This window comes from Bicyclus anynana, chromosome 14, assembly GCF_947172395.1.
Source record: "Bicyclus anynana chromosome 14, ilBicAnyn1.1, whole genome shotgun sequence".
Lineage (NCBI taxonomy): Eukaryota > Metazoa > Arthropoda > Insecta > Lepidoptera > Nymphalidae > Bicyclus > Bicyclus anynana.
Genome location: NC_069096.1, coordinates 16,305,162 through 16,317,434, shown reverse-complemented (window position 1 = coordinate 16,317,434; position 12,273 = coordinate 16,305,162). Strand labels below are relative to the sequence as shown.

The 12,273-nt window shown below is 39.5% G+C and overlaps 1 protein-coding gene across 2 annotated transcripts in view; it reads left to right on the top strand.

Annotated features, from left to right (window-relative positions):
* Positions 1-12,273, top strand: part of LOC112047714 (uncharacterized) — a 53,043-nt gene that overhangs the window by 1,926 nt on the left and 38,844 nt on the right. For both annotated transcript variants that reach the window (XM_052885303.1, XM_024084925.2), the window contains exons 4-16: positions 227-371; positions 825-941; positions 2,008-2,113; positions 2,660-2,783; positions 3,087-3,203; positions 4,054-4,203; positions 5,012-5,101; positions 5,808-5,895; positions 7,612-7,702; positions 9,070-9,165; positions 9,974-10,076; positions 11,406-11,679; positions 11,920-12,086. In XM_052885303.1, the coding sequence (XP_052741263.1) occupies positions 227-371; positions 825-941; positions 2,008-2,113; positions 2,660-2,783; positions 3,087-3,203; positions 4,054-4,203; positions 5,012-5,101; positions 5,808-5,895; positions 7,612-7,702; positions 9,070-9,165; positions 9,974-10,076; positions 11,406-11,679; positions 11,920-12,086 (1,668 nt within the window). The remainder of the gene's footprint in view (positions 1-226; positions 372-824; positions 942-2,007; positions 2,114-2,659; positions 2,784-3,086; positions 3,204-4,053; positions 4,204-5,011; positions 5,102-5,807; positions 5,896-7,611; positions 7,703-9,069; positions 9,166-9,973; positions 10,077-11,405; positions 11,680-11,919; positions 12,087-12,273) is intronic.

The window sequence follows — 12,273 nt, the reverse complement described above, 5'->3', positions numbered from 1 at the left end:
TGTTGTCACATAGTTCCTGTTCCTGTGGGAATACAGGGATTAAATATAGCCTGTGAAACTCACAATTAATGTGACTTGCTATTGGTAAAAGAATCATTAAAATTGGTTCTGTAGATCCAGACTTCAAAAAACCCCATAAACTCACAAACATTATCTCTGTAATAGAATATTCGTATGGATAAAAAAAAAGTTGGTGATTACCTTCCATGTTTATGTTTTTCTATAGGATGAGGGACAGACTGAGGTAGCAGACAGCATGGCTGTGGAACTGACCACACATGGTACTGCTGTGTGCTCAGAGGAAGCGGACAAGGAAGACACCAACATCTTCAACATCTTTGATGATGAAGACAAAGAAGAGGATGTCTCTGGTGAGATGGTTTTTAGTTTCTTTGTATTTTTTATGTTTAAAAGGCACAGCTGTGACTTCATCCATATAAAACACTAGCGGACGCCCGCGAATTCGTCTGCGTGGAAATCACAAAGTTTTCACAAATACCTCGGGAACCACGGATTTTTCCGGGATAAAAAGTAGCCTATGTGTTAATCCAGAGTAAAATCAAATTTCAGCCAAATCGCCGCAAAATTGACAAAGTTTCATACAAACTTTCACTCCCTATTTTATCCCCTTGGGGGTAAAATTGATTATGATCCTTTCTTAGCGGATGCCTACGTCATAACATCTGCATGTCAAATTTCCGCCCGATCCGTCTAGTGGTTTGGGCTGTGTGTTGATCGATCACTATGTCAGTCAGTCACCTTAGAGTTTTATATATTTAGACTAACTACCCCACGGTTTCACTTAAAGTGTTCGTTGCATACAGGCGAAGATAAAGAGTACTGTGACAACGAGTCCAACGTCAGTCCGCCGTGCACCGTCAGAGAGAGGCAGGACGACATGGCGCTGGCGTGCGAGGTGGACAACTCTGACAAAATATCCAGTAACTGCACTACTAATATATCCATCCTTTGTATATATTGTTTATTCTTTATAAGTTAGACCTTAATTAAAATTTCACCTGCTGGTAAGTGATGATGCAATCTAAGACGAAAGCAGGCTAACTTGTTAGGAGGAGGATGAAAATCCACACCCCTTTCGGTTTCTACACGACATCGTACCGGAACGTTAAATCGTTTGGGGTTACGTCTTTATTGGTAGGATGCTACCTAGCCATGGCCGAAGCCTCCCACCAGCCATACCTGGACCTATTAAGAAAACCTCAATCGGTCTAGCCGACGATCGAATCCAGGACCTCCGTCTCGTAAATCCACCGCGCATACCACTGCGCCACGGAGGCCGACAAGTATTGTTTATACTTTTACACTAATAATAATTAATATAAATGTGAAAGTAAATCTGACTGTTTATCTGTCTATTTCCTTCTCACGGTTAAATCACTGAGCCGATTTCGATGAAATTCTGTATTAGACGTTGGAGCAGAAGATTGGTTTTTATTACCCACTAGCAGACGCCGCGCGGTTTCACCTGCGTGGTTCTCGAAATACAGGGATACCTATAGCAATTGTAGCTTCCCAAGAGTGAAAGATTTTTTCAAATCGGTTGAGTAGTTCCCAGAGCCTATTCAAAACATACAAACAAACAATCAAATATTTCCTCTTTATAATATTAGTATAGAAGTATAGATAACATATTATATTAGTAGTAGAGTCACAAAGCAAGTCTGGGACAGTACCATACCGCAATGATTATTTCTGCCGTCTTTACTTTTCTTTCAAAAAACTCATAGTAAAGTTTCGCAACCTGGAGGTGTGACGTTGGATGTTGCAAATCCCGTGCTTCGAAGAACAGGTTAAGACGTTGGTGCCGGTCATTTATCTGATAGTGATAGAGATCATTGGAAGCGTTGGAATTAAACCCGCCGCATTGTAGGATTGTGTTGGCTATGTTACAAATCCCCTATATGGCCTACCTTTCTGGTCTGGCTTTGTTAGTAGGCCATCAATATAGTAATCATGATTGCTGAATGATTGACAACTCCCTTGTAGGAAAATCTTCGGGCGATAACGTAGCTAATATGATAGAAGGCAGCATCTACTGCGCCAAAGTTAAGGACTTACGCGTAAAGATCAATGAGGAACTTCTCAACATCATGTAAGTTTTGTAGCATCAATAATAGTTTTAATAACTGTTTAGTTTAACTAGGAGGGTTCCTTAGAGAACTTGCCTGGACAAGTTTTACAGTCAATATTTCAAGTTTATTGACAGAATCTGCCTTTTGAACCGAGAGAAATAACGTTAAAATAACTTGATATTTCAAAAGTGCTTGCAAATTAAGTTAGTCTTATTTGATATTAAAAAGCAATTATTTTCCTTTGTTTCTGGAGGGTCTTCTCGTTGCTAAGATGAAAGACCAAGCGCGTCTAAACTAAAGGTTCGTGTCGTTAAAGAACGGCCCTTCAGTTTTACACACAATGCTCTGTCTGTGAACTGTCTTTTGTCTGTACATATTACCACTTTACAAACTTCAGAAACTAGCAAAAACTATACATATATACCACTGTGCTTGTTTTAGCCCCCAAAACAGCAGTTTGAGCCAATAGTTCTTGAGATAAACGCATTCAAGCAAACAAACGTACTCGCAAACTCTTTAGCTATAAAATATCAGTAGATATTAGACATAGATTGTTATACTTGCAGTGGTCAGTTGGAACAGAAAGATATGCTAAACATCGACCCGATTGAGTTCCCCAAGTTGACGCGGCGCTCCGCGGAGTTCTGCGCGCGCTTCCACCGCGTGCACGTGTACCAGCTGCAGAGACAGGTACTAGCACCTCGCGGCCTGCTCTTGCTCCTGCGTAGCTGTTCTCTGCTCACACACTGCTCTACTTGCGCAGTACATCGCGACGCTCCCACTTGTCCTTTGACTCGCGCTCTAATGTAGCTCGAGTATGACATGACAGAACCATTTGAGGCCAGTTTTATAGATGCAGAAGATTTTCTGTATTAGCCAGTGCTATGTGCCCCTTTGCTGCTCTTCGTCTTCGTTGGCGACGTAGGTAGACTCCGTCGCACAGCTGCCGAGTCCGATTGCCTCATACGGTTACGTCAATTGCACTGTCGTCAGATCGCGGACATAGAGCGGCACACGAGCCGCGCGCCGGCGCTCGCGCAGCGCACGCACTACCAGGCGCAGCTGGCGCGCGCCGCCTCGCTGCACATCAGCCTGCTGCACGCCTTGCAGGTGTGTACTACTACTATTATAAGAAAATATTGTCATTTTTTATTTTGAAAAAATTCAGCGGTGTTGGCGTAGGTGAATTTTTGGAGTTAAGTAGGGGATAGTTATTCTACTAACAGTTACAAAATTTTTGAAAAAAAAAAAAACATTTTTTATATATGCAATTTGTTTCACCCTGAAAAGTAATATTTCACAAAAGGTCGCAACACTACTTAGGCTGCTGCTTAACTTTCAAAACATACCTGTCATGCTTTCTGTCTTTGCTATTCTGTTATTTAAGCAGCTTAGAAAAGCATTCGATTGTGTTGTCCATAACACTCCTTTACTTTTGTAAAGCCACTATGACATAAAAAATGTTGCACTTAAGCTCCTCTTATCTCAGATATACAACACAATAATATAAAGTCGCGTAGCCCTTCTAGCATAATTGACATCCCACGAGGTTCAATTCTGGGTCCTCATCTATTCTTAGTCTGCATAAACGGTTTACCACACTATATTAATGACTTCAGAGAGATTGTACTGTTTGCTTTTTAAACACATGATTGATTTTAAAACTGACAGACGTAAAGATAACTTCGACGATTAAATTTAAACCGAGAACCATTGATTTTTCCGGGATGAAAAGTAGCCTATGTGTTCATCCAGAGTAAAATCTATTTCCATTCCAAATTTCAGCCAAATCGCTTCAGTAGCCGCAGCGTAAAAGAGGAACAAACATACACAGACACACACTTTCACACTTACACACAAACTTTCCCTTTATAATATTAGTGTAATGTGATTAGGAGTGGGTATGACAATAGACCAACATATCAATATACAAATATTACCTGTGATTCTGTGTGTCCAGGTGTTTTCCCGGTCTCTGCCGCAAACTGCGTGTGTGCGAGAGAGCGGTGAAATGCTGAAGCTAGTATTGTCTCTCATATGGGAGGCGACCCGCGTGTGTAGCGACGCGCGGCCGAACACACTACCCGCGGCCGCAGGACTTTTTGATGACGTAAGCAGTCGCACTAATTTTCGAAAACTCTCTTTTTGCGTTTGTTTCAATTATTAATTTACTATTGACTGTTCTCCCGAATGATGTACATGCCTGAAATACATTGTAGGGATTCTGGTACTAAACAGATTGTTACTTCTTCGTAACTAGCGGACGCCCGCTACTGCGTCCGTTACAAAATTTGTGTGATTTTTTATAGTTTGTGACCGTATCCGTATCGAAAAGATAGAATAAGTATTTTGTACTTAAAAATACTGTGATAAATATATACTATCTCGGACTTTTTATACGCTTGTGTCTATAAAGAAGGAATATCCGATAATATAAACATAGCTTTATTTTTTTTAAATATGCAACGTTATCAATGAAAGCTGTCTCGGAATTTCACTTTTTTCCATTCTTCCAACAATGATTATCATCAAAATTCAAAAAAACTACATTAAACTGATATACTACACTCATACCTTTTTCACGAATCTCTATATCTATATTGGTTTTATCCTTTCAGTAGTTAACGCCGCACGGTTTCACCTGCGTAGTTCCCGTTCCCGTAGGAATACGGGGATAATATATAACCTTTCTTGATAAATGGGCTATCTAACACTGAAATAATTTTTCAAATCGGACCAGTAGTTCCTAAGATTAGCGCGTTCAAGCAAACAAACAAACTCTTCAGCTGTATAATATTAGTATAGATTAGCTTTATAGCGAACAATCAGACGCTGTGGATGGCTTTGTTTTTATGTACCTATAGACGTTTTGTAGTTCTCTTAGTCGGTATAATATCTAATAAATATTGTCGTTTCAGTGCGTCCAGCTGACGTGTGAGACTCTGGAGGTGACCGTGAGTGAGTACACCATGAAGATGCAGGACTACATGACGAGAACCGAAGACACGGTGAGTGCCCAACTGAGGGACATTATACACCGATCATCACTACCATGTTGAATTTTATATAATAACTAGCCGACGTTTCACCCGCACAGTTCCTGTTCCCGTGAGAATACGGGGTTAATATAAACTCTATTACACTTACGAATAATGTTGCTTTTTAGTGGTGAAAGAATCTTCAAAATGAATTCAGTAATTCCAGAGATTATCAATACAATACCACAACCTTTACCTCGTTATAGATTAATAGTTAGCGAACCATGCAGCTGACCTTTACTAATCATAATCACATGCGTCAGACACATGCCTAGCATGTGACTGACTACATATTTCCTGAAGAAAATGTATTAAATATACAAAATGACAACCAATGGCGGCGGAGTAGTTCCAGTCTCTTTTATCTAAACGCAACAAAAGAGATGGCGATATTTCTGATTGCGCATAATACTTGTTGACATTAACTGTCTATTTCTCTTAACAAGAGAAATAGACAGTTAATGTCTATAATAGTCTCACTCTCTTATTTCTCATAATGGCTGTGCTGCCAAACGATGTACGTTTGACAGCACAGCCATTATGGCCGCACTAGGGTCACGGATTTTACATGAATCCTGCATGGTAAAATTTTGGGAAATGTCCATATTTCTACCATGAATTTCACGGGAAGTATAATATGCGGCTTCTAATAAAGTAAACTTCTCCTTTCCAACAGAGCATGCCATGTTCCCGAAAGTCTAGTAAGATGAAAGGGCGTAAACGATCTACCGGCGTTACGTACTCCAAGTCTGGAAGCAAATCACGTAAGTTGTTTACCTTATGTTTTGTCGCCGTTTTGTGTTTGTGTGTGTGATTCTAGTTGCTTTTCGATTTTGTTTTAGTTTTTCTACTTTCGGAAGACATTTAGGCCATATTCAATCCTAGGTTCTGCATCTGATTCGACTTTATTAATCGATACTTGTGAAAAACATAAAATCCCAGAGAATGTCGCTGTTTCAAGATCTTGACCAGACATTTTCATTTTTTTCAAACAAACTAAGCGTATTGTGCCGTGGGAGACTAACCTTCCGAAAGGCCACAGTATAAAAGTGAATAAATATATCTAACAAATGAACTATCTAAAAGGCTATGTGGTTAGTCTGTATGCCGTAGAAGTAGGTGCGAGAGGATCACCAGCAAAATTTTTCTATAACTTGCTTAAAGACCTTGGCCTCTAGAACTGCAGCAAGTTCTTTATTACAGCGAGTATCTTGCTATAGTTGGATCTTACCAAATTTGGCTAGGCAGGGAGAACAACACGAGCGGAGAAGGGAAGTGTTAATCGATTGTCAAGGAAAGGAATTCCTTAACCCTACGTCCTTTGGTCACAAATCCAGGGCTCTGCTCGGAGTTATTCTCTCTGCTACACGTTGGCCCCGGCACCCGCACGGTGAATAATCCATGAAATGCTAAGATTTTCGTCTCTTTGATGTAGTAATAAAGTGTATAGACATGTATTTCAAAGGTGCTTTACGTCATGTATTACGGAATAAGTGTCTCGTAGTTCGCATGTGGCTTCAGATCATGAGGTCCTGGGCATCTAATCATGTTACACGTCAATTCTCTTTCTAAAGATGCTGATACTTCGAAAAATAAATAATTTATGGGGATTACATTTGTCATCGATAGGATAGGATCTATCGGATATGTGATTACCATTTTATTTTTCCGACTACTGCGAAGCCAAAAGGAAGCTCTCTACTGTGGCCACTTTTCTACCTATGCATTTCTCTATATCGATTTGAAATATTTTCTTGTTTCGTTCTTTTTAGTCCCCTCTAAAACTATAACCCGACTACCTAAAGGTAGTCGGGTTATAGTTTTAAACTTATTTTTTGATAAGTATTTGAAGCGTTGGCGTTTGCAGAAAGATAATTGATATTTTGTAACTTGGCTACAGGCAAGTCAGAGTTCAGTCAAGTTCTAGTCAGACTGTATAATGAGGATATCTTTCTTTTGAGTGTCTGAGCGCTCAGCCTGGAGTTGGGAATTTATTGATAGTGCACCTTTGTGCCTTAGAGAGCTTGTTAGAGCACATTTGTGCCTCAGTGAGCTTGTTAGTGCACATTTGTGCCTCAGAGAGCTTGTTAGTCGTTGGTACCTGTCGTTGTGAACACCTGATAGCGACCTTTACAAAGTCTGAATATTATTATGCTAAACCTACCAATCTGCAAGTTGGTCTGAGCTCCAAATATCTCCGTAAGGAAGAAGACCAGGGCCTGTAGCTAAGTGGCACGTTTTTCTCTTTCTACGATCGCAAACACTTCGAAAAACACAGCTCACGTGATCAAGTTATCGATTGGATCTGTCATTCCCATACATTTTTTTAGTCTTCAAAATGTTAGTGATTGTAGAAAGAGTATCAACGTGCCATTTGGGTACAGGTCTGGCCCTGTAATGGGCTATTTAATAAAGTGCTAATGGTGATGAGAAGTCTCCACCAATAGACCGTGTAGTACATAGTGTGTGTGTGTGCGCAGTGTGCACCGAGGCGGCGCTGTCGATGTACTCGGGCACGCAGCGGGCGGCCGGCGCGCGCTCCTCCAGCTCCAAAGACAATCAGTCCAGCAGGTTATATTACTTGATTGATTACTAATGACTACGAGGCATTTAGTTTGAAGAGCTGACGGTGAGGAAAAGTGAAGACAGACGTGGTGTAGTCATCATCATCGCCATCACCAGCCCGTAAACGACTGCTGAACATAGGCCTTTTTTTAAATATTTTCAAACAACTCAGTTTTGAGCCGTAGTAGTGTGAATGGTATTAGGTATGACACATCAAAGCAGTTTAAGCAGAGTGCAATTCTTACAATACATTGGTAATTGAAGGACTAGCCACAAAATAGGGTGGTTGAATCATACAATATTTAAGATAAACAATATTAATTCCATGCAGTACTTTGAATAAGCGTCTGAAATATACCAATAAAAAAGACAGTAAAAGGTTACTTTAAACACTTTAGTTGAAAGTATTTTATCTATTTTTCCAAACGCCAAAAACGTTGTCGACCATTTCATGTCGTAGTCTTAGTAAACATGTACATTGTACCTACACGTCAAACTAAACAATGGCCTATTTTTTGCTTTAAATCACAGTTTTTCTGGAACCTAGTTAAATACAGAAATTGCAATTAACTATACTTTCAGTGAAAATATTAAAAATCAAGATTTTTATTGAAAAATTAAATGCGTAAACTAGTTAACAACGTGCTTGACAGACAGAGTTTTTGAACGTTTAATCAAAAGTATAATTTAAAATCAACATTTAATAGTATTTAAGTCTTAAGAAAAAAAAGTATTTTTAAGATTTAATAGAATGTGTCAAGTAGCCTATTATTTGGCCTATAATTACGCAATCAAAACCATTTATTTAATAAAACTCGACGGCTTCCGTGGCGCAGTGGTATGCGCGGTGGATTTACAAAACGGAGGTCCTGGGTTCGATCCCCGGCTGGGCAGATTGAGATTTTCTTAATTTGTCCAGGTCTGGCTGGTGGGAGGCTTCGGCCGTGGCTAGTTACCACCCTACCGGCAAAGACGTACCGCCAAGTGATTTAGCGTTCCGGTACGATGCCGTGTAGAAACCGAAAGGGGTGTGGATTTTCATCCTCCTCCTAACAAGTTAGCCCGCTTCCATCTTAGACTGCATCATCACTTACCATCAGGTGAGATTGTAGTCAAGGGCTGACTTGTAAAGAATAAAAAAAAAAAAAAAAACTAGTCTATTGGGTGATCTCCAAGCTATTGGCATAATATGTCACTAATCCTTAATGTTTAACTGGAAGAAATCGCTATGTAGCGATAAGGCCGCCTTTTGTATCCTACTTCTGTGCTATACTTTTTTCTTTCTTGTTATTTGTTTTTATTATGTTGTGGTGTACAAATAAAGTATAAATAAATAAATAAATAATGTTTTCTACTTATGGTCTGATGTGTAGCGGAACTTCGAAGATGCGCGTACCCAACGTCGCGCGAAGCAACCAGCAAGCCAGCAACAAACAGGAACTAGCGAAGAGTCCGAAAAAGTCACCCAGGTGATTGATTAGCTGTAGTCTGCTACAAAATGTGATTTTTTTAAACACAGTGTGAGTTTCGAATCCATACTAATATTATAAATTCCAAATATAGACTCGAATTCAGGCAGGTTTCCTCTCATTCATACTAATATTATAAATTCCAAATGTAGACTCGAAGTACTAATATTATAAATTCCAAATATAGACTCGAATTCAGGCAGGTTTCCTCTCATTCATACTAATATTATAAATTCCAAATGTAGACTCGAAGTACTAATATTATAAATTCCAAATATAGACTCGAATTCAGGCAGGTTTCCTCTCATTCATACTAATATTATAAATTCCAAATGTAGACTCGAAGTACTAATATTATAAATTCCAAATATAGACTCGAATTCAGGCAGGTTTCCTCTCATTCATACTAATATTATAAATTCCAAATGTAGACTCGAAGTACTAATATTATAAATTCCAAATGTAGACTCGAAGTACTAATATTATAAATTCCAAATGTAGACTCGAAGTACTAATATTATAAATTCCAAATATAGACTCGAATTCAGGCAGGTTTCCTCTCATTCATACTAATATTATAAATTCCAAATGTAGACTCGAATCTGTACTAATATTATAAATTCAGATAGAGAGACTTGTCTGTCTGTTTATTATCATTTTACGGCTAAACCACTGAAGCGATATGACTGAAATTTGATACAAAGAAAAATTGGATATTGGAGCAGAACATACGCTATTTTTATCACGTATGGTTCCGGCGGGATTTGTAAAATTTCTATATATCTATTTGATCGCTGTACGTACGCAGGAGCCGCCGGCCGCTCATGCGCGCACCGCACGCGCCCGCGCGCCCGCGCCGCGCGCCGCTCGACGAGCGCGACGTGCGCACGCTCGTGGAGACCGTCGCGCCGGTCAGTCGCCATAGTCACAGCACATCACACTAATAGTACGGGAGCCCGAGATGCTAAATTTGCAGTTACTGAAGCGTCATGGGGACCGATTGCATTTGGTAGATTAAATTATAGGAAGAATAAATGGTTATTTACTTTTATTACTTTGGCTGACTACTGAAATTGTCAGAAACGCAAAAATAATCGCGCTCGTAACTCTAGAACTAAAATATAAGGGTTTTATTTTGTAAATTTGGGACTCTCCCATTCCACTACATTAAGCACAAATCGTTTATCTTTAAGTAAACAACTAACCTACTATATACTTATCTGAGGTTTTGGTTGAGTATTATTGAAGTTAGTTTCTTTTTGCCCTAAATTTACCCACCAATATTAAGGGCTCATACTCGGTGGAGGTACTCAACAACGTGCAAGGTATAATCCCTTATGTTTATAGCCCTACTGTTTATAGCCACTATTTATAGAATCCCACTCGAACCCTACCGGGCTCGAGTGACTGCAAAAATCCCCTCTCTGACTCCCCTTTAATATTAAACTAATAAGACTTTGCAATTGCACGTTGTAGAGTCAACATCTCCTGAGTATGCTCCGGTTTCGGGGTGAAACGTACGTAGAGAGTATTTTGTCGGACCTGGGTGACGTTGTCGCATGGGTTCGCCGAATTTTCGCGGATGATAGCAAAATAAATAAATCATTATATAATAATAATATTCGATAAACCAAAATACTTGGACTTCGACATGAGATTATCGCCATGTGGAATATTGAGTCGCTCCAGTCAATGGTCTTATAAAATAAAGCTTCGATCAACGACCTTAGAAACTTTTGCTTGAATTTTTTTTTTATTTATTGAATTATATATAATAATTACATGATAAAAATGAAAAGGTGCAGACATAAACTTGTTAAAGTTTTTCTGCGCACCCTTCGCCGTTGACAATACTGTAATTAAATCTACTACTATATAATACTATAAAACTAATCTACTACGAACTTAAAAATAATTAAAAATTAGAAAGAGAAATCTAATTCTACACCAAGTACTGACTGTTGTACCAAGGGTCGGATACTGAAGGCAATGACTTTTGGGACGGTGGTACTGTGAAGAGTTTTCTCATTCCGAAGCCCTGACCACACTGGGCACTCAAATGCCCCGCACTAGTAGACAATATTTATTGTAAATAGTTAATAGTGCTTTGTATTATATTTTATAAACATGAAATGAAGGACATATCGATAAACTATGAATTCTAAAATGATCCATAATCAGCCGAATATTATATTAGGCGACAAAACATTAACACTTTTATAATATAGTTCTTCTTCCAGTGCGCCTCAAATCATAGCCGAGATCCGACCCCTCCGAAGAGCAACGAAGCGAGCCCTCACCCAGGACACAAAGAAACCCCAAAAGTCCCCAGACCCAAAGAGCCTTCCCGTACCCCCGTCGAGCTGACGCCGAGGAGCAGGCCTGCCAACATCATCGCCAGGAACAAACTAGCCGTTGTGAGCCACATCAAGAAACCAATCACACCGAAGAAGCTGATAGAAAAAATCAACACTCCGAGAGAAGCTGATAGAAAAAATCAACACTCAGGTCAAGGTAAAATCTACAGATCCGAATCGGTTCAAATTCTTTACGAAATAACGTGCGTGAAGCCCTTTTAAATGCTTTGCGCTGCGCCACCAGTGACCTCCCTTCTCAACCCGCATCCCGCTCCGCTTCTATAACAACCTATAGAGCTCCAGTGACCGACCGCTCTACTATCAACAAAAAATGTAGTCAACCCAAGATTTTTCCTCAACTTGAATGTATCTTTCACTGTATCCAACTTGTCTTCAGAAAACACCACCGTTCGGGAACCAATCATCAAAAATGTGATGGAAAATACGATTGTTCAAGCGAAGGAAAGTGATAGTCAAGATCCAGTCAAGAGTCCAGTGAAACCCAAAGAAGATTGGAAGTCTGTGACCGGAGAGCCGAGAAAATCCGAAAATGAGAGAAATAGGGTATGTGTATTTATTATTATTGTACGCGTAATTTCCGCTTGAAAATTCTAGGGAACGACCAGATTGTATTCATTTTGACGCGAGCTCTTCTTGAAATTTCTTCCGTAGTGATAGGAGATCAGACAGGTAATTGATGATAGCAAATCGGAGAAGATTGGTATCGCAGCTACAAATACAGTATATACCA